At 43.5% G+C, this 21,362-nt stretch overlaps 1 protein-coding gene across 6 annotated transcripts; it reads left to right on the top strand.

The window, feature by feature from the left end:
* The first annotated feature begins 318 nt into the window (after positions 1 to 318).
* cnot1 (CCR4-NOT transcription complex, subunit 1) lies at positions 319 to 21,269 on the top strand. 6 transcript variants are annotated; one of them, XM_084477931.1, is made up of 49 exons: positions 319 to 457; positions 1,717 to 2,011; positions 2,125 to 2,232; positions 2,465 to 2,563; positions 2,863 to 2,931; positions 3,353 to 3,407; positions 3,545 to 3,748; positions 4,160 to 4,328; positions 4,615 to 4,741; positions 4,851 to 4,961; positions 5,090 to 5,260; positions 5,434 to 5,561; positions 5,711 to 5,951; positions 6,109 to 6,228; positions 6,421 to 6,543; positions 6,713 to 6,864; positions 7,065 to 7,215; positions 7,885 to 8,098; positions 8,209 to 8,334; positions 8,631 to 8,755; positions 8,995 to 9,281; positions 9,367 to 9,445; positions 9,594 to 9,833; positions 10,560 to 10,700; positions 11,887 to 12,066; positions 12,290 to 12,406; positions 12,511 to 12,621; positions 12,813 to 12,890; positions 13,103 to 13,280; positions 13,543 to 13,676; positions 14,342 to 14,638; positions 14,799 to 14,939; positions 15,121 to 15,225; positions 15,334 to 15,453; positions 16,253 to 16,447; positions 16,611 to 16,753; positions 16,862 to 16,970; positions 17,096 to 17,265; positions 17,391 to 17,622; positions 17,734 to 17,982; positions 18,111 to 18,274; positions 18,379 to 18,496; positions 18,616 to 18,717; positions 18,834 to 19,007; positions 19,294 to 19,443; positions 19,541 to 19,721; positions 19,874 to 20,006; positions 20,140 to 20,274; positions 20,485 to 21,269. In XM_084477931.1, the coding sequence occupies exons 2-49, from the start codon at positions 1,910 to 1,912 to the stop codon at positions 20,561 to 20,563; spliced, it is 7,137 nt and encodes a 2,378-aa protein (XP_084334057.1). In that variant the 5' UTR covers positions 319 to 457; positions 1,717 to 1,909; the 3' UTR covers positions 20,564 to 21,269. The 6 variants fall into 6 exon arrangements, with proteins under 6 accessions (XP_084334057.1, XP_084334056.1, XP_084334053.1 ...); XM_084477930.1 differs by having other exon boundaries at positions 13,522 to 13,676; XM_084477927.1 differs by having other exon boundaries at positions 9,594 to 9,848; positions 13,522 to 13,676.
* Positions 21,270 to 21,362: the final 93 nt, after the last annotated feature.

Here is a 21,362-nt window from a genome sequence, read left to right as displayed (position 1 = left end):
CAACAGCTTAAACTACCATTATTATTGATATAATTAAGCATATTATCTTTCCGTATTGTTGTCATGGTTGTTGTTGTTGTTGTTGTTTTTCGTGCTGATAATTGTGATGGTGTTTAAGGGTCTTGTAAGTTATTGTGCATTTCTTTCTCAATTGTCATCGTAGGCCTATATAAATTGACATTGACTGGTTAAAGTCCTATGTATTCTTCGCTTCATGCCCATTGGTGTGTTGTCTTCAGTTCAGTTATAGACATGCACGCGGGCAACTTTTATTATTATCACGAGAACGAGCAAATGCTCGTACATTCGCTGTGAACGCGCAATGGCAGTGACAGTCGCCATTTTATTTTTTAAAAATCTAACTGAATAGGACGCAGAGCGACACTCATATTTCGATAAGTTTGGCGGATGAAACAGAAAGACGGATGAAAATCTAATTCATTTTTTTGAAAGAATGGTGAGTTTTCTACTGAAGATGCTAATCCCATAGTTCTAGTTTTCTAACGAAACTCGCCAGGGAGACTGTAGCTCGCAGTGTGATAATGGGGATTCACTGTGTTGGTCACTAGCACGGGGAGCCTACGGAGCCGAGCAGCTAGCTCTCGTTAGCTAGGCTGGCAAGGCAACACTCGCGGCCCTGCAGCCCGCGGCCTCTGCGTTTCCCGTGGTCGGAGCGAGGCGAACGGGCCCGACCAGCTCATTATATATCCTGCTAGACACACGACTGGATATTTATACAATGTAATGCAATTGGATGTTTTGAACAATCGAAGTTAGGTCTGTATCCCCCGTATAAGTGGACGCCACAATGCTACGTTAGCTTCCATGAGTGTCAGTGCTATGCTTTTTAGCATTAATGTAGCTATTAAAGGAGTGTGAATGGTTGTTTTTTTCCCCTCTACATGTGAAACCCTGCGTGACATTAAGTTCATTGTTGCAATGAGACGTTTGTTTTCAGGGGTTCTATTTTGTTTAATTTCCCCGTGTGGGTGAACAGTATGTGGCCAAAGTTGAATTGTTAAACATGTTGGTTATAATGATATATTAAACATCCGTATTCACCTCGATTGTAATATAACCTACAGAAAGGAGAGAGCCATCATATTGTATGTTATAAAGTCATAGGTTTGTACGTTCCGCAATGTGCTGATAGCCCGTGGATAACGTTGCTCAAAACCTACGTGATCTTGTTCTTTGTTTCCATTGGTGGCTTAAACTAAGGTCACTTGGTATGAAGGAAACGTGTTTATTATTATTTTCTGTCGAGTCTTGGGGTAAAATAACATAATGCTATGTATCAGTTGTTAAATGGGCTTAAATTCACTTGTAACAGTAATTGTAGTATAACTAGGCTAGTGGGTTAGCGTCATGATTTACTCCTGCTGTCGAGGTTTAGCATAGGCTAGACGATTATTGATAACACTAGCCGTTCAAAAACAGTTTTTCATGTGTTGATAGAAAACTCCACAAGTCTTAACACACGTTGTTTATACGAAACTTAAAGGAGCTTTTCGATTTTTTATTAATTCACGCGAAGACGTCTTCCGACGCGCGTCTTGATCAGTGACTTTAGCAGGCCTCAAAGCCTTTGCAAAATGTTTTAGTTGTTACCCTTTTTGTAAAATACCTGCAATGTGTTCTGATGTTGTTATTCTGTCAATTCTCAGCATCGTTTGACGTTATTTCTGTAATGACCTCCCAATTTTCCCATTCCAGACGCTGAACATGACTGTAAACTGAGGGACTCTCCTTAGAGCCAGGAGCCACGGACTAATATCATTTGGAAGACAATATCAACAACTTTTTTCTGGGGGGGGGGGAGCAGAAGTAACCTATCATTGAAGGGACAAAAGGGGAATAATGGTGATTTTGCGCCGGGCTCGGCCGCCTGCTTCCGCCCCAAACAGCAATGAATCTTGACTCGCTCTCGCTGGCTTTGTCTCAAATCAGCTACCTGGTGGACAATTTAACGAAAAAAAATTACAGAGCAAGCCAGCAGGAAATACAGCATGTGAGTATGGGCAATACAACTGGTAAAACACGCGTGGATAGTAGGGCAGCCATCCAATCAATGTGTATTTGTTTAAACACCTTGTTAAAAACATGTTGTTTTTTATCTGCCAGATTGTGAATTGTCACGGCCCTGAGGCAGACAGGCATCTTCTTCGCTGTCTCTTCTCTCATGTGGATTTCAGTGGCGATGGTAAAAGCAGCGGCAAGGACTTCCATCAGGTATTTTCCAATAACAATGTTTTCTCAATAATACTATACTCTCTTAATATGTATAATATCTTTCTCAAGAGGATGGTGTATGTTACCTGTATACATGCAATATTAATCGAAGGCTACATTTGAAATGTTTCCTGGGGCCAATGTAATATTGATAGACGTACATTTTGTATGATTACAGCCTTTGGTCACAACATTTAATCACTTTAATAAAAAAAAATTCTCTCTACCAAAGACACAGTTTCTGATCCAGGAGTGTGTGTCGCTGATCTCGAAGCCAAACTTTATCTCTTCTCTGTGCTACGCCATTGACAATCCCCTGCATTACCAGAAGGTAAGATGTACTGGTTGTACTAGGTGTTGTTTACAGTCATTGATTTTCAAGATGTGAGTTAAAGCAAGATATTTTACTGAAAGTAAAAATGCAGTAAATGGTCAGTAAAATGCAGTCCAAATTTGCTCTGGCAAAAATGTAAGGCCCTATGAAGAGGCGATCTGTATTTTAATAATTTCACTACAAAATTCTTGAATGTATATTGAATAGTTGTTATTTTTCTGATAAGAACTCTTACTCTTGTATGAGACGACTCATCACATTGTCTTTTTTTAAAATATGTAATTTTTGTGTTTCAGAGTTTGAAGCCTTCAGCTCATTTATTTACTCAGCTGAGTAAAGTTCTGAAGCTTAGCAAGGTCCAAGAGGTAAATCAGCTTCACTGTTTCTTTATTATATTTATGGCTCAACACTCCCACCCAATTGGGCACTGTGCGCATTTTCTTTTGACAATGTTTAGTTTCTTTAGCCTCTACTGCCATCTTATTTCAAGCAGATGACCTTTAAGCACGTTGTTGCTAATAATTTTATTCAATGGTTCTCTTCAAAATAAAATCGGTTGACGCATAGAATATTCTTAAATACACTGAAAACATTGCACTTCAATTGGTAAAATCCTGAATAATAGTAGGGGATTTTACCAATTGACACTGGCTTGAAAAGAGTGGTTGAACCAGTGCCACTTATTAACTATTTGTTTGTCATTCTAATTTTCACATTATGGAAAAACACACAGAAGTATCATGCTTTGCTCTGTGTGTAACATTATCTTTCAATGTATTTCCTTAGGTGATCTTTGGCCTTGCCTTGTTGATCTCCAGCATCACAGACCTTCGAGGTTTTGGTAAGTAGATAAAATCGTTTGATGAATTCTTATTATCTACCCTGGACCCTGCTTGATCAGCAGCAGTTTAAAGAGAGCTACAGAAATATCATCCATGTTCATCTCCTAATCCCTGCTATTTAATGTTTTACTTTTAGCGGCCGTCTTCGTCAAGCAGAAGCTTCCAGACCTTCTGCGGTCATACGTAGACGCAGACCTTGGTGGAAATCAGGAAGGTGGCTTCCAGGACATTGCCATAGAGGTCCTGCACCTGCTCCTCTCCCATCTGCTGTTCGGCCAGAAGGGAGCCAGTGGTGTAGGGCAAGAGCAGATTGAGGCCTTTCTCAATACTCTCTGCAGAGGTAATTCGAGAGGATTTAAAAAATACTGGCAGTTGTCCAGTTAACAAAGTAGGGGTGTATGCGAGGAAACAACCACTTGTTTGAGCTAACCATCAACTAATACAAAATGTTATCGTAAATCCTATCTTGTGTATACATGTTATGTGTCACCGTTGTCGTGCAATGTTGTTTAGAGACTATAGTAAGTTTGTTTGCTAATGTTTAGGGGCTGGCCCGTTTTGCAGAGGTCTCCATGTGTCTTTATTTTAAGAAATATATTTATAATAAGAAATATTTTTTATATTACACAAATGGGCACACTCCTTTTAAAAATAATAATTGCCTGCATCAGTAGTACAAAGACCTAATTGCCACATAATCAGATGCTGGAAATGTCCTCATTTTTGATAACTGTCATTTATTGTCTTTCAGATTTCCCCCAGGAGCGCTGCCCTGTGGTGCTTGCACCACTGCTGTACCCTGAAAAACGGGACATTCTGATGGATAGGATCCTACCAGACTCTGGAGAGTTAGCCAAGACCATGATGGAAAGTTCTCTTGCAGATTTCATGCAAGAAGTTGGCTATGGCTTCTGTGCAAGGTATGTCGTTAAACTCATTAAGCTAATACTTTGTGAGAATCTCTTCACTTATTGTGGGGACCAGATAATTTATGTTACTATGGTAATAAAAGTACGATGGATTTCATTACAGCACTTAGATGACATACATTTATCCTTGCACCTCAAGCAGAGTCAAGATTTTTCATTGCTCTTAAATTCACATTAGTTCTCAACTAAGAATCTGTGTTTTAGTTTGGAACTGGGAAGTAACATCTCTGGAACATAGTCATCTACCCTCTACATGTCTCTTCTTCATCCTCTCCAGTATGGACGAGTGCAGGAACATAATCCTTCAGTATGGGGTGAGAGAGGTGACGGCCAGCCAGGTAGCCAGGGTCCTAGGCATGATGGCTCGTACTCACTCCGGCCTGGCTGATGGCATTCCACTACAGGTAAACAAGAATGTTTGGGGATAAAGCTACCGTCGACATACGATTTGAAAAAGCCTAATTTGATTGGTAATGCTTCCCTTCGTCTTAACTCATTGTTTGTCTCCTCCAGTCCATCTCTACTCCAGGAAGTAGCATCTGGAGTGATGGGAAGGACAAAAGTGATGGCTCACAGACACACACCTGGAATGTGGATGTTTTCATTGATGTGGTCAAAGAAGTGGCAAGTCATTCATCTACTTCATCATCATAACATCCATCCAATTTCTTTGCTATACTTCTTGTTTGGTCAAGTGCTGGTGGGTCTTGAAGTTTCATAGTATGTAACTTAATTTTTCCTCTTTGCTTTAGAACCCCAATCTAAACTTCAAGGAGGTGACTTATGAATTGGACCACCACGGCTTCATGATCCGGGACAGTAAAGGCCTGAAGATTGTGGTCTGTGGCATTGTGAGGGGCCTGGCCATGGAGCTGTTCCCTGTTGATCTCATCTATAGACCATGGAAACATGCCGAGGGACAGGTACCTCATCAAGACCTTTAAACAAACATGCACACATTTATGCATTGTCTTATGATGACTTAATATCATGCACTTGCATTCTGTATTTAACATGTAGAATGATTAAAAGATGTGTATATTGTCTTGGGAAACGATTACCGGTTGTGATTAGTTGTATCTTCTATCTTCTCCAGCTGTCGTTCATCCAGCATTCCCTGATGAGTCCAGAGGTGTTTTGCTTCGCAGACTACCCATGTCACACAGTAGCCATTGACATCCTCAAGGCGCCACCTGAAGATGACAATAAGGAGATTGCAACCTGGTATGGATTTAATTGCCTGCTCTTGACACAATAGAAATGTGATTCTTTAGTTTTGTTAGTTTGATTTTATTTAACTCTATAATAATGTAGTTGACCAAAATTTAAAATGTCTAATTATCCTAAATTATCTCTGCCCCCTCGGTTTACAGGAAAAGCCTGGACCTGGTAGAGAGCCTACTCAGACTGTCAGAGGTTGGCCAGTATGAGCCGGTGAAGCAGCTGTTCAGCTTCCCCATCAAGCACTGCCCAGACATGTTGGTTCTGGCATTGCTGCAGATCTCCACGTCCTGGCACACACTTCGCCATGAGCTAATTTCCACCCTCATGCCTATCTTCCTGGGCAACCACCCCAACTCGGCCATCATCTTGCACTATGCCTGGCATGGACAGGTAAGTGCATATGAACTCCGTTGCATCCATTTTTAAATTCCTGTTTATATATCTACACTTGTGCTGGACAGCTTCTCATTTCCACAACGTGAAGAGATCAACTTTTCCAACCTGGTCTGTATAATATTTAACATGCTTATATATATTTTTATTTTAGGGACAGTCTCCATCTATCCGCCAGCTAATCATGCACTCGATGGCTGAGTGGTACATGAGGGGCGAACATTATGACCAGGCCAAGCTCTCTCGTATCCTGGATGTGGCCCAGGATTTGAAGGTACATTCAAATAATCATTAACTACCAAAGAGATTACGCTTTTCTACCTGCCAGTTTTATATGGCCCCTTTTTTATCTGGGCCTCCCAACTGTAATATATGATCATGAACATGACCTTATTGGAGGTCCAACTAAATTTAAGACGGGTTGATGGATGATGTGTTTTCAATAATGATCTTTTTCCTCCCTCAGTCTCTGTCGATGCTGCTGAATGCTACTCCGTTTGCCTTTGTTATTGATCTTGCTGCACTTGCCTCTCGCCGTGAATACCTCAAACTAGACAAATGGCTGACGGATAAAATACGAGAGCACGGGGTAAGTCCTGAAATGCATATATTGTTGAAATTTATTGTTTTTAATTTAAAAAAATCAATACATTTACCAGTTATGTTTTTTTATTTGTGTATGGAATACAGGGCACAATGACCAGTGATAGAAAGCCTAACTTTGTCCAATGTTATTTATTTTATTTTTCCTTGTTCAGGAGCCTTTTATTCTGGCGTGTGTGACGTTCCTGAAGAGGCGCTGCCCATCCATCATGGGAGGTCTGGCTCCAGACAAGGAACAGCCCAAAAGCGCCCAGCTGCCTCCGGAGACGTTGGCCACCATGCTGGCCTGCCTACAGTCTTGTGCTGGGTAGGATATCAGTCTTGCAATCAATTAATGTTTTATTTATGCTATATTATCAGGTGGCACCACTTTGTTTAAATGGTAGTAGACCCAAATCAGCTAGACTGTCATAGCCATCTCGTAGTGCCTGGAGTGCTATCGCAGCAGATTGAGGAGAAGCACCTTGTGTGTTAAACATTGTCCCGGTTATATTTTTTCCCCTGAAGGAGTGTGTCCCAGGAACTGTCTGAGACTATTCTCACCATGGTGGCTAACTGCAGCAACGTGATGAACAAAGCCCGCCAGCCACCACCAGGAGTGATGCCCAAAGGCCGCGCACCCAGCACCAGCAGCCTGGATGCCATCTCTCCAGTACAGGTATCACACAAGCAGACCATTCCCCCCCTCCAATAAGACATGTTTAATGTTTGTCTATTTCAGTTTTGGGCCATTCCATTATCCAGTTAATGGGGCAGTTCTCATTGAGGCATGAAGATTCATCGTCTTATTCATGAAGTGGTTAAGTTCAATTGAAACCTGACGGGTGCTTAATCTTTTATGCAACTCTTTCTTGCACAATGCAAACTGCTTTATCATTGTCATCATCCCAGATGGGAGTATTTCTTTGAAGATTACGGTGAAAAAGCGGATGGCCTTTTAATAATGTATTTGACTAAACGGGTAGTTGTCCACAGACTTGCAAAGAAAACATTTTGTTTTATGGATTAGTACACATTCTTCTGATTAAAGAAGGCTATGGAAGTAGACGAGTAAAGTGGGAGCAACATTTATAAAAAAATATAAGTCTGGCATTTTCTACAGATTGGCTTAACTCAAGCGACAAACTTTTACTGTTCATTATGCATTTTATTTTTTATGTTGCCCAGTGAGGAGCTAGCTAGCTCAGATGTATTGTGCCCACAGCTTGTTAATTCTGAGAATTCATCATTTGACATTAAACAAAAATTTTAATGTTTAGTGAATAGTTGGTATCAGTGTCTTCTAATGTTACTCCCTTCATTGCTGGTTTTCTTGTCCTTTCCACAGATTGACCCTTTGTCCGCCATGGGTTCCCTGAATCTCGGTGGCTCCACCACCTCACACACCCAGAACATGCAGGGCTTTCCGTCTTCACTGAGCTCTGCTTTCAGTAACCCACAGTCCCCAGCCAAAGCATTCCCACCGCTGACCAATCCCAACCCCAGCGCACCCTTTGGGGGCATCGGCAGCCTGTCTTCCCAGCTTCCTGGCATGGACTCGGGTACTGAAGATTTTATTGCCCCAAAAAACAATTCAGAAATGATCATCCACATATTGTATCCCTCACCTTTTGTTTTTTAACAAAGGCTTTATATATTTACTTTTTTTTAGGTCCTCTTGGATCAGGCATTGGCTCAAGCATTGGTTCTGGTCTTGGAATGCCTGCAGTAACCAGTGACCCATTCGGCACAAGGAAGATGAGCACACCTGGTCTCAACCCACCCACCTTTCAGCAGAGTAAGATGAAGTGCTCAACAGTGCATTTCCTCACCACTTGCACTCATACTAGTGACTGGTTATGGTGTGGTAATCCGAGCTCTTCAAATGAGGAATCTCATGGAATAAATCCTATCAGAATTCCATTACAAGTCTATCGGTTACACTTTAATGTGTGTATAGCATCAACCATTGATGCCTTCAGTTGTTTGGGACCCATGTTGAGCATGTATGCTATTGTCATGCTATTTCAATTTGTAACTTATTCAGGAAAACCTAACCATGTGGATTTAATTAATTCCTCTCTTCTCTCATAGCGGACCTCTCTCAGGTGTGGCCAGAGGCTAACCAGCACTTTAGTAAGGAGATCGATGATGAAGCCAACAGCTACTTCCAACGCATCTATAACCACCCACCACACCCCACCATGTCTGTAGATGAGGTACACAGCTCTATTCACAAGAGGAGTCTTGCCTTTGTACATTGTAGAATTGTGCGATGCCCTGTTTTTGTCCAGTCAGTCAACGCTGTTGCCGGATGACATTGTTGTTTGTAAAAAAGCGATTGAGTTACTATTATTTCTGTTTTAATTGTTGTGAAAATGATTGGCTCACTTTAACATTAAGCCTAGTTCTCCAGTACATTGTTTTTTAACTGTAATCTTCCTCCTGCTCCTCCTAGGTTTTGGAGATGCTGCAGAGGTTCAAGGACTCTACCATAAAGCGGGAGAGAGAAGTGTTCAATTGCATGCTGCGCAATCTATTCGAGGAGTATCGTTTCTTCCCCCAGTACCCGGACAAGGAGCTCCACATCACCGCCTGCCTGTTCGGAGGCATCATTGAGAAGGGCCTGGTCACCTACATGGCTCTAGGACTGGCACTCCGTTATGTTCTTGAAGCCTTGCGGAAACCCTTTGGTTCAAAAATGTATTACTTCGGAATTGCTGCTCTAGATAGGTTCAAAAACAGGTATGCAAACATTTCCCCTGTTTAACATTTGCCATCATTCAACTTTGTATCAGAAGGTTAACATTTTCTTTCTTCTCAAATTTAGATTGAAGGATTATCCTCAGTATTGTCAACACTTGGCCTCAATTGGCCACTTCTTGCAATTTCCCCATCATTTACAAGAGGTAAACAGGTTTCCCTAATCTTCCCCTTTCCCAGTTTGATTTTTTTTATTGATTTCTTACTTTGTCCCAACCTTGGTTCGGGGCAAAGAATGCAACTCCAAGATAAATAAGTCTCCCGCTCTGCACTTTCCATATCCTGTGCGTACAGTATATCGAGTATGGCCAGCAGTCACGGGACCCTCCGGTGAAGATGCAAGGATCCATCACTACCCCAGGCAGCCTAGCACTGGCCCAGGTCCAAGCTCAGTCCCAGCAGCCTGGCGTGCCCAAAGCCCCGCAGCCTGGTCAGGCTAGCACACTGGTCACCACCACCACAGCTACAACTACTGTGGCCAAAACCACTACAATCGCAAGACCTACACCCAGCGGCTTCAAGAAGGATGTGCCCGTAAGTACTATAATGGTGTGTTTGATTTATTTTACCTTCTTCTATATCATATTTAACAAAAATACACATATACAATTGCAAGTAATACTTCATGTTCAGCTGAGCCACCCCTCAGCAATAGTAATGCAGGATAGTGACCGATTGCATTCGACCGCCCTGTTAAAGTCGGAGTGGGCTTTTAAATGTTATTTGTCCTGCAAGCCTATTTTGCAATGAGCTTTGACTCTTGCCATATAAAATTTCTGTTGGCCACTGTTTATATTTTGCTTATCTCCCTCTGTATGTAGAAAACAATTATTTTCATATATTACAAACCTTGGGAGAGATGCCATCCATTCATTTAGAAAAATGGCTGGCCAAAGGGCGCCTGTCACAATATCTCTCAGCAGCAGCTTGGATACATGTTCATACAAAATCTAAATTATATTAATAACCCTTGTTGGCATTATGTATTGGGTCGTGTGGAAACACGGTCCTACACAAGAACCACACAAACAGCCGACAGCATTGTGGGCATGCTAGTGCGAAAGAGAAAATCGGCAGCACAATGACTCATGTTTTGGTTAGACGGCTTCAGATTCCGGTTTTTATTCCTCTTTTATGGTAGTTACATTTCTGCAGTTCATCTGCATTATTTTCTGATGCCAGAACACACAGAATTTACACAGGTCTTGTAGTTCCGGTATATGTTGTAATTTATAACTTTTAACTTATAATTGTCTCCAGCCCTCCATAAACACAACCAACATAGACACACTGTTGGTAGCCACCGACCAGACGGAAAGGATTGTAGAGCCACCGGAGAATGTCCAGGAAAAGATTGCCTTCATCTTCAACAACCTGTCTCAGTCGAACATGACACAGAAGGTATAGTAGAAGTAGGGATGCACCGATTGTGAAATTCTGGGCCGATACCGATGTTTAAAATAACAATTTGGCCGATAGCCGATACCAATGTTTTTTTTTGTTACTTATTCCACCTTTACATGCACGTTCTTGCCTTTGACCACAATTAATTGAAAATTACAACTTTTCATCAGATTGCTCCGGACTCGCCATTTCTACTGCGCGCGCGTGTGTGTGTGTGTGCGTGCATGTGGCACGTGTATCCTGGCTTGTGTGTAAAAACACTGGCTCAGATTGGCTACCATGAAACATGACTGCCTTAGCCAATCATAATCGCTTATCTCGTTCTTAAACCACCCAGTCTCCTCACTAGCAGTTTGTGGGTAGCCAGGGGTGCATTCGCATTATGCAGTTTATTCAATCAATTCATAGTAACGCACCGCATTTAACGGTCAGTAACGGTAACGGCGTCGTAACAACAGAAACAGTAATTAGTTTGATTACCCCTTACTGAAAAAATAACAGCGTTACCTAACGCCGTTACTTTAAACGGCGTTATTACAAACACTGATCAAATCTCATCAGCCATTTGAAAAGCAGACATGGAGAAGTGTACGATAACCACAGAAAAAAATTCCCCACGGACAGCGCCAAAGCTAAAGGGATCACTAACAAGGTGATGGAGTTCATCGCATTAGATGACCAACCTTTCTCCGCTGTGGGGTTTCGAGTGAAATGTCACTGGAACATATGGAACACTGCATATCGCTGATCTTTCTCAGACTGTGAAATACTCCCACACGACCGACATTTTCTTTCACTTTTATTTGTAAACAAATCACATGTGCGCGCGGCACCCGCCCGTTTACGTCATCACGCCAGAGGCTGTTATGGGTGGTATTTATTAGTAGCCTTCCACCTGTTGCATCTTCTCTGAAACTGCAAGTCAGACCGCAAATAACCAACACAACATTTAGCCAGCGAAAAATGTATATCTCACAACAGATAAACATCGGCCACTGCCATCGGTGAATGTCATCTTATTTCCCGATAGGCCGATGGCAGTCAACAACACCAATATCGGCCGTTACTGATGTTCTTCCGATAAATCGGTGCATCCCTAAGTAGAAGTCTTGGGCCATGTTGCCTCACCCAATGTAACTCTGTGAACCTGGGGTGAATCTGACATCTGTTTCTCTCTGGTCAGGTGGAGGAGCTGAAGGAAACTGTGAAGGAGGAATTCATGCCCTGGGTGTCTCAGTACCTGGTGATGAAGCGTGTCAGCATCGAGCCAAACTTCCACAGCCTGTACTCCAACTTCTTGGACACGCTGAAGAACCCCGACTTTGGGAAGATGGTCCTCAGTGAAACCTACAGAAATATCAGGGTAGATGAATAGCTTTTAAAAAATGTTGAGTGCTTAGCAGATGTTGATGCCCAGAGTCTTTAACCTTTCAGTCTCCAGTTAGTTACCTTGCCCCTCCCACACACATTTGCCATTTGTGTGAATCAAACCCAGATGTTATTGCCATTCTTAGTTGAATACACATTGTCATAAATGGTTCCCAGGTGCTTCATCTAAACTCCCTGTTCTGTATTTTGTATCAAAGGTGCTCTTGACCTCGGACAAGGCTGCTGCCAATTTCTCTGATCGCTCCCTATTGAAGAACTTGGGCCACTGGCTGGGCATGATCACCCTAGCCAAGAATAAGCCTATTCTCTACACGGTCAGTAACTTCATTTGCATTAGTTTATTAGTCAGATTCAGTACACATTCTTGTGACCTTGGTTCCATTAAGTCAATCGTTGTGCCAATCTGTTTCATTCTTAGGACCTGGAGGTGAAGTCTCTCTTGCTGGAAGCCTATGTGAAGGGGCAGCAAGAACTGCTGTACGTTGTTCCCTTTGTGGCCAAAGTACTGGAATCCAGTTTACGCAGTGTGGTAAGTAGAATGCAAATTGGTCTCACTGCTTCTACAGTTAAAACTGCTCTATTATGCCCTATGGTTGACTAGAAAAGGGTATTTGATGACGGCATATTCATCATTAAATTGTATTGTCTCACTTATACTGATGAGAAATTAAAAGCCTCAATTTGATTGAGTTGAAATGACATGTCTTTGTGCATTTGTAGGTCTTCAGACCACAGAACCCCTGGACCATGGCCATCATGAATGTTCTAGCAGAGCTGCACCAGGAGCATGACCTCAAGGTGAGGGTGTTTACCGATATGCACCACACAAGGTTTTGAAAGAAGCGTGACTTATAAAAAATGTCAGACTCTGTCAGCTGAATGGTTGGGATAAAGTTAAAGCTAATAAGTTTGTTGTTGTTTGTGACCAAGGCCAGCTGGCTTTTAAAGTGACCTGTAAAGGTTGATGTGTATTTCATTGAGCCAATGTTTCCAATCGTTTCTCTTTGCAGCTTAACCTCAAGTTTGAGATTGAAGTTCTTTGTAAGAACTTGTCTCTGGACATAAACGATCTCAAGCCGGGTACCCTGCTGAAGGACAAAGACAAGCTGAAGAGCCTGGAGGAGCAGTTGTCTGCACCAAAGAAAGAGGCCAAGCCTCCAGAGGAGATGCTCCCTATTGTCACCACAGGTGGGTTCATGGCTGTATGCTCTCAATCGTTTCACTTCTGCTGTCCTTTTCAGTGTCTGCTTCTTAAGTCTGAATGTTGAGTCTGCTTTTTTTATTTTTGTATCTGCATATACAGTTGTATTCTGAGCCTTTGATGAATTCTGTGTGTGACTTATTTCTGCTTGAGTTGCTCTGCATCCAGCCTGGCAGTGCTTCTTCCCCTTCCATGATTTTAATCAAAATAGCGTTTTGTAACCAACAGGAGACTTTCTTCCATTTGCAGTTGCACCTTCTACCCCTGCTGCCACTACCACCGCCTGCACAACTACTGGGCCCCCCACCCCACAGTTCAGTTATCATGACATTAACGTCTATGCTCTGGCCGGCCTGGCCCCACACATCAACATCAATATCAATGTACGTATGAGGCCTCAACCTGGCTGAGCCTCACTTCATTGGCAGAAGTGGCACCAGTCCGATGGAAGTTACTGTCATTAGAGTTCTTAAAATGCTCCTCAGTTAATCTGAGATATTTTGGCGAAGTAAAATGTTAGACATGTACAGCTAGTGAGCCAGATTCCTCGTCTTGAGTACTACAATTGATGGTTTAAGTGGCCTACGCTGCCCCTCCCATTGCTATACCTAGGCCTGGGCGATATGGCTGAAAGACATATCACGATATAACTATAACGATATCGATAACTATTGATTATTTTAATGACCTTAAAAGACTAGGAATTACCATGCTGGATTTAAACAGTTCTGTTTAACACTTAATATGACCTTGTTTTTCATTGATAAATACTCTAATGTCGATACTACAATGAAAAACACTCAAATATTGTAAATAAGTATGGAACCGTGTTTGTGTAACAAAACCAGCTGCTAGTTTCAGTGGTCCAGTCTCTTATATATAGTCTCGATATATATTGAACATGTTTTATATTGATATTGATCAAAAGCCTATCATGATACGATAAGTAATTTTATTGCCCAGGCCTAGCTATACCTCATTCCATTTTCTAGCTCTTGTTTATAGTTCTGTCCTTTGATGTTTTTCAACATTTTCTGTCCCGTGCTAGATCCCCTTGCTGCAGGCCCATCCTCAGCTAAAGCAGTGTGTGCGGCAGTCAGTAGAGCGCGCCGTCCAGGAGCTGGTGCACCCTGTGGTCGACCGGTCCATCAAAATTGCCATGACAACCTGTGAGCAGATTGTGAGGAAGGACTTTGCCCTTGACTCGGAGGAGTCTCGCATGCGCGTAGCGGCCCACCACATGATGAGGAACCTGACCGCCGGCATGGCGATGATCACCTGCCGGGAGCCCCTCCTCATGAGCATCGCCACCAACCTCAAGAACAGCTTTGCTGCAGCACTGAGGGTAGGTTGGACCGTGAGCCTTTCTGGAACGCTTGTGCCTGACGGGGGAATGAACGGCACAGTCGTCATGAACGATGATGACTGAAGATGGCTTAAACACGAGTTGGCTTTGAAGAGGTCTCCACTTGTTCCTAAACCTGCTCCAATTGTTGTCCCTGCAGGCTCCTACCCCTCAGCAGAGGGAGATGATGGAGGAGGCTGCAGCCAGGATTGCCCAGGACAACTGTGAACTGGCCTGCTGCTTCATTCAGAAGACAGCGGTGGAGAAGGCTGGACCTGAGATGGACAAGAGATTGGCCACTGTAAGACTTTTATTTGGGCTGAGAATGGTTGATTAGTCGGGCTCTTCTCACTAATGTACATTGTTTCAACGTGAACAAATGTTGTTTTATATTTAGTTCCGTCCTTGAATCTTTTACATTATTCCCTTGGAGAGAGAAAAACTGCCTATCTGACTCGTTTGGATGTTGACTTTTCTTCCAGGAGTTTGAGCTGAGGAAGCATGCGCGCCAGGAAGGCCGTCGTTACTGTGACCCCGTCGTGCTGACCTACCAGGCTGAGCGTATGCCTGAGCAGATCAGACTCAAGGTGGGTCAAGGCATATAACCCTATACTGCTGTTAACGCTTGCATTCCAAGAGGATTTCCTCGGTGGAGGCTGGGATGGCCTGGCTAACTGTATTTGTATGCTGTGTAGGTGGGAGGAGTGGATCCAAAACAACTGGCCGTGTATGAGGAGTTTGCCAGGAATGTTCCAGGCTTCCTCCCGAGCAATGACCTCTCTCAACCCACCGGTTTCCTCGCCCAACCCATGAAGGTACGTTCTGTTACAATTAAGTTTCTTTCTGGTTATTTATTTTATTTTACCAATACCATTTTTTTATTTTTAGGTACCGTATGCGGCTTGTGTCCCAATTTTACGAAACAAAACTTCTGCTGTGGCTTATTTTCTGGAGTGATTATAGGTCGATTTTTGCAAATAAATCTGCCTAGTTTTCATTGGTTTGATTTGGATTTCATTATGCAGTCACGATGTAAAGCGTATATGCTAATTACAATTGGAGGTTTGCATGTAAAAAATAACCTTGTGAAGAAATAAACATTGGCCTCAATTAACTGACAAAAAAAAAGGAAGACCGTTTTCCTTCATGTTCCACAGTTCATGAACGATAATTCAAAGCCTCCTTGTCTAAATGAATTGCTTGCAAAATAAAAGATGCCTTGTTTTCTTGCAAAAAGTTCAGGGTTTTATTAAAGCATGACACTGCATTGTCTCCATGCTGCTTACTCAACCATCAGTGGACCAGCAACGTGCCGCTGTTGTGTCCCCAAGGAACATTGTACTCCTTAAACAATTTTGTTAGTTTCACAACAGCATTGGCACTGTACTATAGAATTTTGGTTGTGGGCAAAGATGCGGCTTATACCAAGGAGTGTCTTATTTGCATACCATTTTACTGCTCCTGCAGTTAACAGAAAATGCGGCTTTATTTTAAAAAAAGTACGGTCCATGTCAATATTGTCTGTGTTGATGGAGATTGTTGGCTTCAACTTGGTCACTTGGTCATGCCTTTTTAACCAATACATTCCAACAATACATCCTTATCTGGCAACAGCAACAGGCATGGGCTACTGACGATGTGGCTCAAATCTACGACAAGTGCATGGCGGACTTGGAGCAGCACCTCCATGCCATCCCTCCAGCCCTGGCCTTGAACCCCCAGACACAAGCCCTGCGCAGTCTTCTGGAGGCCGTGGCCCTGGCCCGCAACTCCAGGGACGGCATTGCTGCACTTGGATTACTACAGAAGGTAAGATGGCGGCTGAGTTATTTCATTGAAGCAATCTTCTTCACCCTATGTAGCCATTTAATATTTAAAAAAAATGTTACCTCCTCAAGCGATTTTTGCATTTCGTAAACTGTGTTTTCAGAGTCTGACCAAAATTGTCTTGGCTTATGCTTCTGCTCTCTAGGCTGTGGAGGGTCTCCTAGATGCCACCAGTGGAGCTGATGCTGACCTGCTGCTGCGCTACAGAGAGTGCCACCTACTAGTGCTCAAAGCCCTACAAGATGGACGCGCTTATGGACCCCAGTGGTGCAATAAGCAAATCACCAGGTGGGGGAAAAGACCGACCTTGCCTAATATATTGCTCCACATTTAAATGTGTTTCTTTCATAAGTCACAAACTTGAATGTCCTTCTAATGACTCTTGTGGTTGTTCAGGTGTCTGATTGAATGCCGTGATGAGTACAAGTACAATGTTGAGGCTGTGGAATTGCTGATAAGAAACCATCTGGTTAATATGCAGCAGTACGACCTTCACCTGGCACAGGTACACAGCACACACCTGCATTACTTATTGTATTGAAAATTGCAGGAGATGACATATCTGCCTTGTCTGATCGGCTTGCTAAGATACTACTGCTACAGGATAACTGGTTCTCTTGTCTCCTCTAGTCGATGGAGAATGGACTGCATTACATGGCGGTTGCGTTTGCCATGCAGTTGGTGAAGCTTTTGCTGGTAGATGAGCGCAGTGTTGGCCACATCACAGAGGCTGACCTCTTCCACACCATCGAGACCCTGATGAGGACCAGCGCACACTCCAGGGCCAACGCACCAGAAGGGTAAAGGATGGCTCGCCCAACTATAGTGTAGTCTACCTTCAAGAGGGAAATGGAAGCTACGATCCAAGGTTAAAGGAAATTGGTTTTCACTCATCCTCCGTCCCCGCCATCTTCCGTTCCCACAGTCTCCCCCAGTTGATGGATGTCGTTCGCTCTAACTACGAGGCCATGATCGACCGAGCTCATGGAGGACCCAACTTCATGATGCACTCGGGCATCTCCCAGGCGTCGGAGTACGACGACCCTCCAGGCCTGAGAGAGAAGGCAGAATACTTGCTGAGGGAGTGGGTCAACTTGTACCACTCGGCTGCAGCCGGCAGGGACAGCACCAAGGCCTTCTCTGCCTTTGTTGGACAGGTAAACGGGTCCTCCATTTCACATTCTTAAGTAGTGGCTGATTACAATACTTCAGATCGAAGCTGTTTCATGGAAGAGTATACGTTTTAACAATCGCATGTGTCTCCACAGATGCACCAGCAGGGAATCTTGAAGACAGACGACCTGATCACAAGGTTTTTCCGGCTATGCACAGAAATGTGTGTGGAGATCAGTTACCGGGCACAGGCTGAGCAACAGCACAACCCTGCGGCCAGCGCAGCCATCATCAGGGCCAAGTGTTACCACAACCTGGACGCCTTTGTACGGCTCATTGCCCTGCTGGTCAAGCACTCTGGAGAGGCCACAAACACCGTTACCAAGATCAATCTGCTCAACAAGGTACAGTTTACATGCCATGGACTGACGCTTAATGGCAGTCCAGTACCATAATAAAATAGATGTATGAAGTGCGTGGTTGTGGTTCATCTGCAAGTGGAGTTTACTGATGGGTGAATGGTTGTCTCCAGGTGCTGGGTATAGTAGTAGGCGTGCTGATCCAGGACCATGACGTGAGGCAGACAGAGTTCCAGCAACTGCCCTATCATCGCATTTTCATCATGCTACTGCTGGAGCTCAACGCCCCGGAACACGTCCTGGAGACCATCAACTTCCAGACTCTTACGGCCTTCTGGTAGGACATCTCCTACAGCCCTATAGGCACAAAGCTTTTCTATCCAATGCTCCATCCCCATGGTGTCCTTACAGTGTCTCTAACCACGTTCTCCCTCCCTCCAGTAATACTTTCCACATCCTGCGGCCCACCAAAGCACCTGGCTTTGTCTATGCTTGGCTGGAGCTCATCTCCCACCGTATCTTCATTGCAAGGATGCTGGCGCACACGCCGCAGCAGAAGGTAAGGTCCACACTTTCACCACCATCCTGTGATACAAACATTTGTTGGAGAGGAAACTGGAATAAATGGATTAGGCCTACACGTAAGGGATGTCTTAATTGTATTTCTTTGTCCTCCAGGGTTGGCCCATGTATGCTCAGCTGCTGATTGACTTGTTCAAGTACCTGGCGCCCTTCCTGAGGAATGTAGAGCTCAACAAACCTATGCAAATTCTCTACAAGGTACACCACCCTCCTTCCAAACCCTACCAAGGGCAATCTGCCGCACCTGTACATTGCGTACGAATATCATAATGTGTGTTATATGAGCGGTGTCTTATTTCTATGAACTTCATCAGGGCACACTGCGCGTCCTGCTGGTACTGCTGCACGACTTCCCAGAGTTCCTGTGTGACTACCACTATGGCTTCTGTGACGTCATCCCACCCAATTGCATCCAGCTCCGCAATCTCATCCTCAGTGCCTTTCCACGTAATATGAGGCTTCCTGACCCCTTCACGCCCAACCTTAAGGTGAGACCAGCAACAAAAATAAAGGCTTGCCTTTCGATGACTTGCCACCAGCACATAATTTCTCAAGAGGTGGATAGATCAACTAATTCAAAGTCATTATAGAAAACTGAGTAGTATAAAAGGAATAGCTTCATATTGCATGTGTTTTATTGGGCTGATGGTAATAAAATGTTTCTTTTTGTTTTTTCTTTATTTTTTACAGAATGGGCAACTACTTCAATTGTCCTAATGTTACGATATGCCAAAGGAAGTTGTGTAAAAATGAGTGTCTTATGTGTTTTTGCAGGTGGACATGCTGAGTGAGATAAACATTGCCCCTCGTATCCTCACCAACTTCACTGGGGTCATGCCCTCCCAGTTCAAGAAGGACCTGGACTCCTACCTGAAGACGCGCTCACCAGTCACCTTCCTCTCTGAACTGCGCAGCAATTTGCAGGTAGGACCCAGAGCCCACTGTGTTTAAGATATGAGACAACTGTGTTGCATTTATGATGTGGTGTCATTAAAAACCCTTAACCTGCGGTTCATTCCAGGTTTCCAACGAGCCGGGTAACCGCTACAACATCCAGCTGATCAATGCCCTAGTGCTGTATGTGGGGACGCAGGCCATCGCTCACATCCACAACAAGGGCAGCACCCCATCCATGAGCACAATCACCCACTCTGCACACATGGACATCTTCCAAAACCTGGCTGTGGATCTGGACACGGAGGGTAAGACCATATGATGTGCATGTGCCAGTATCGGCCATTTTTGTTATGAATGACCTCTGATTCATTAAAGTGTCAAAGTACTTGATACTTTGTACAACAAAAATGTGACCAGGATTGCAGATTGTGACTCCTTGTTGACATGTTTTCTGCAGGGCGCTACCTGTTCCTCAATGCGATAGCCAATCAGCTCCGTTACCCGAACAGCCACACCCATTACTTCAGCTGCACCATGCTCTACCTGTTTGCTGAGGCCAACACCGAGGCCATCCAGGAGCAGATCACCAGGTAGGGCTTCAGATCTCCGGCTCACACACAAGTAGACAAGTATTGAGCTAATAGAGCTGTGAGTGACTCAATACCGCTTGACTTTCATTAAGCTTATTTTGGTCTGATTCCGGTTGTATTTTCTTTTGCGCAGGGTCCTGCTGGAAAGGCTGATCGTGAACAGACCACATCCATGGGGACTTCTCATCACCTTTATTGAGCTCATCAAAAATCCTGCCTTCAAGTTCTGGAGCCATGACTTTGTGCACTGTGCACCTGAGATTGAAAAGTAAGTTTGCAATGAGTTAAGATGCTTGGATTTACCGTAGGTAATCAGACCCGTTCACCCCATTCAATAGCTAACTTGCTTTGTGATGAGTACATTTATTTTTATTTGATGGAATTTGTAATGGTTAAGCTTCCAAATATTGCTGCTTCCTAATGAAATCAATTGGTTAAGTACATATAGATGCTAATCATTCATTCCTCCTTGTTGTAGGCTGTTCCAGTCTGTAGCTCAGTGCTGTATGGGACAGAAGCAAGCCCAACAGGTGATGGAAGGCACTGGTGCCAGCTAGTCTATCCCAACCAAACCTGTTGTCTATGGGAAAGACGCTGGGGTCCTAACACACATCCACACACCACCTCCTTTACTGTTGGCACTGGACAAACTGGCAATGATACTCGCTCAAACAATGGATAGGACTACTGCATACGAATCTGAAGAGTTTGAGTTGTCATTTGTCTCTCTGATGTTCAGTAGAGAGATTTGGACATGCTGTTAAATATATTTTTTTTGATCCTTTGTAAATATCTGGGCTGGGGAAGGGGATTGAATGACTAGGTGGATAAATTAAAGTGTCCATTTCAAATGTTACAATACATGTAAAGACACGTACATATATCCACTCATTACCAAAGCCCCTGGTTTGCCTCCCTCCCACAAGTTTTTTTTTCTGCTTTGACTTTTTCTTTTTCAGTCAATATGGAAAGTAGAGGATGCAATAAAACGGCTATCTGCTCTTTGTTTTGCTTTTTTGAGCCTTTTTGGATGTGCGGCAAGAGGTTGAATTCATTGGATTGTCATCCTGAGTGGGATGGGGGTCCATTCTGTGTGTTGGGAGGAGTGACAATAAGTGTTGTCACGTCTATCTGTACCTATGAATCTTCTCCCTGGCACTTGTAAAATTGTCCGTAATGGTAGGATGGCAAAACTGCATCTTGAAAATTTGTACAAAGATCCTCATTAAAGAACAAGGACCAATACAGGCCATTTTGTAAGGATTTTGAATGTTTTGTAAATGTATTGGTCTGTGTGTTTTTGTAGTTCTTTATAGTTGCCTTTAGTTCTTGCTACTTAACTGCAGTATGCATACA

This window comes from Micromesistius poutassou (assembly GCF_964030765.1).
Source record: "Micromesistius poutassou genome assembly, chromosome: 13".
In the NCBI taxonomy this organism is placed as follows: domain Eukaryota; kingdom Metazoa; phylum Chordata; class Actinopteri; order Gadiformes; family Gadidae; genus Micromesistius; species Micromesistius poutassou.
Note: the sequence above shows the minus strand (reverse complement) of the source record. Positions and strands in the feature narration are given on the sequence as shown.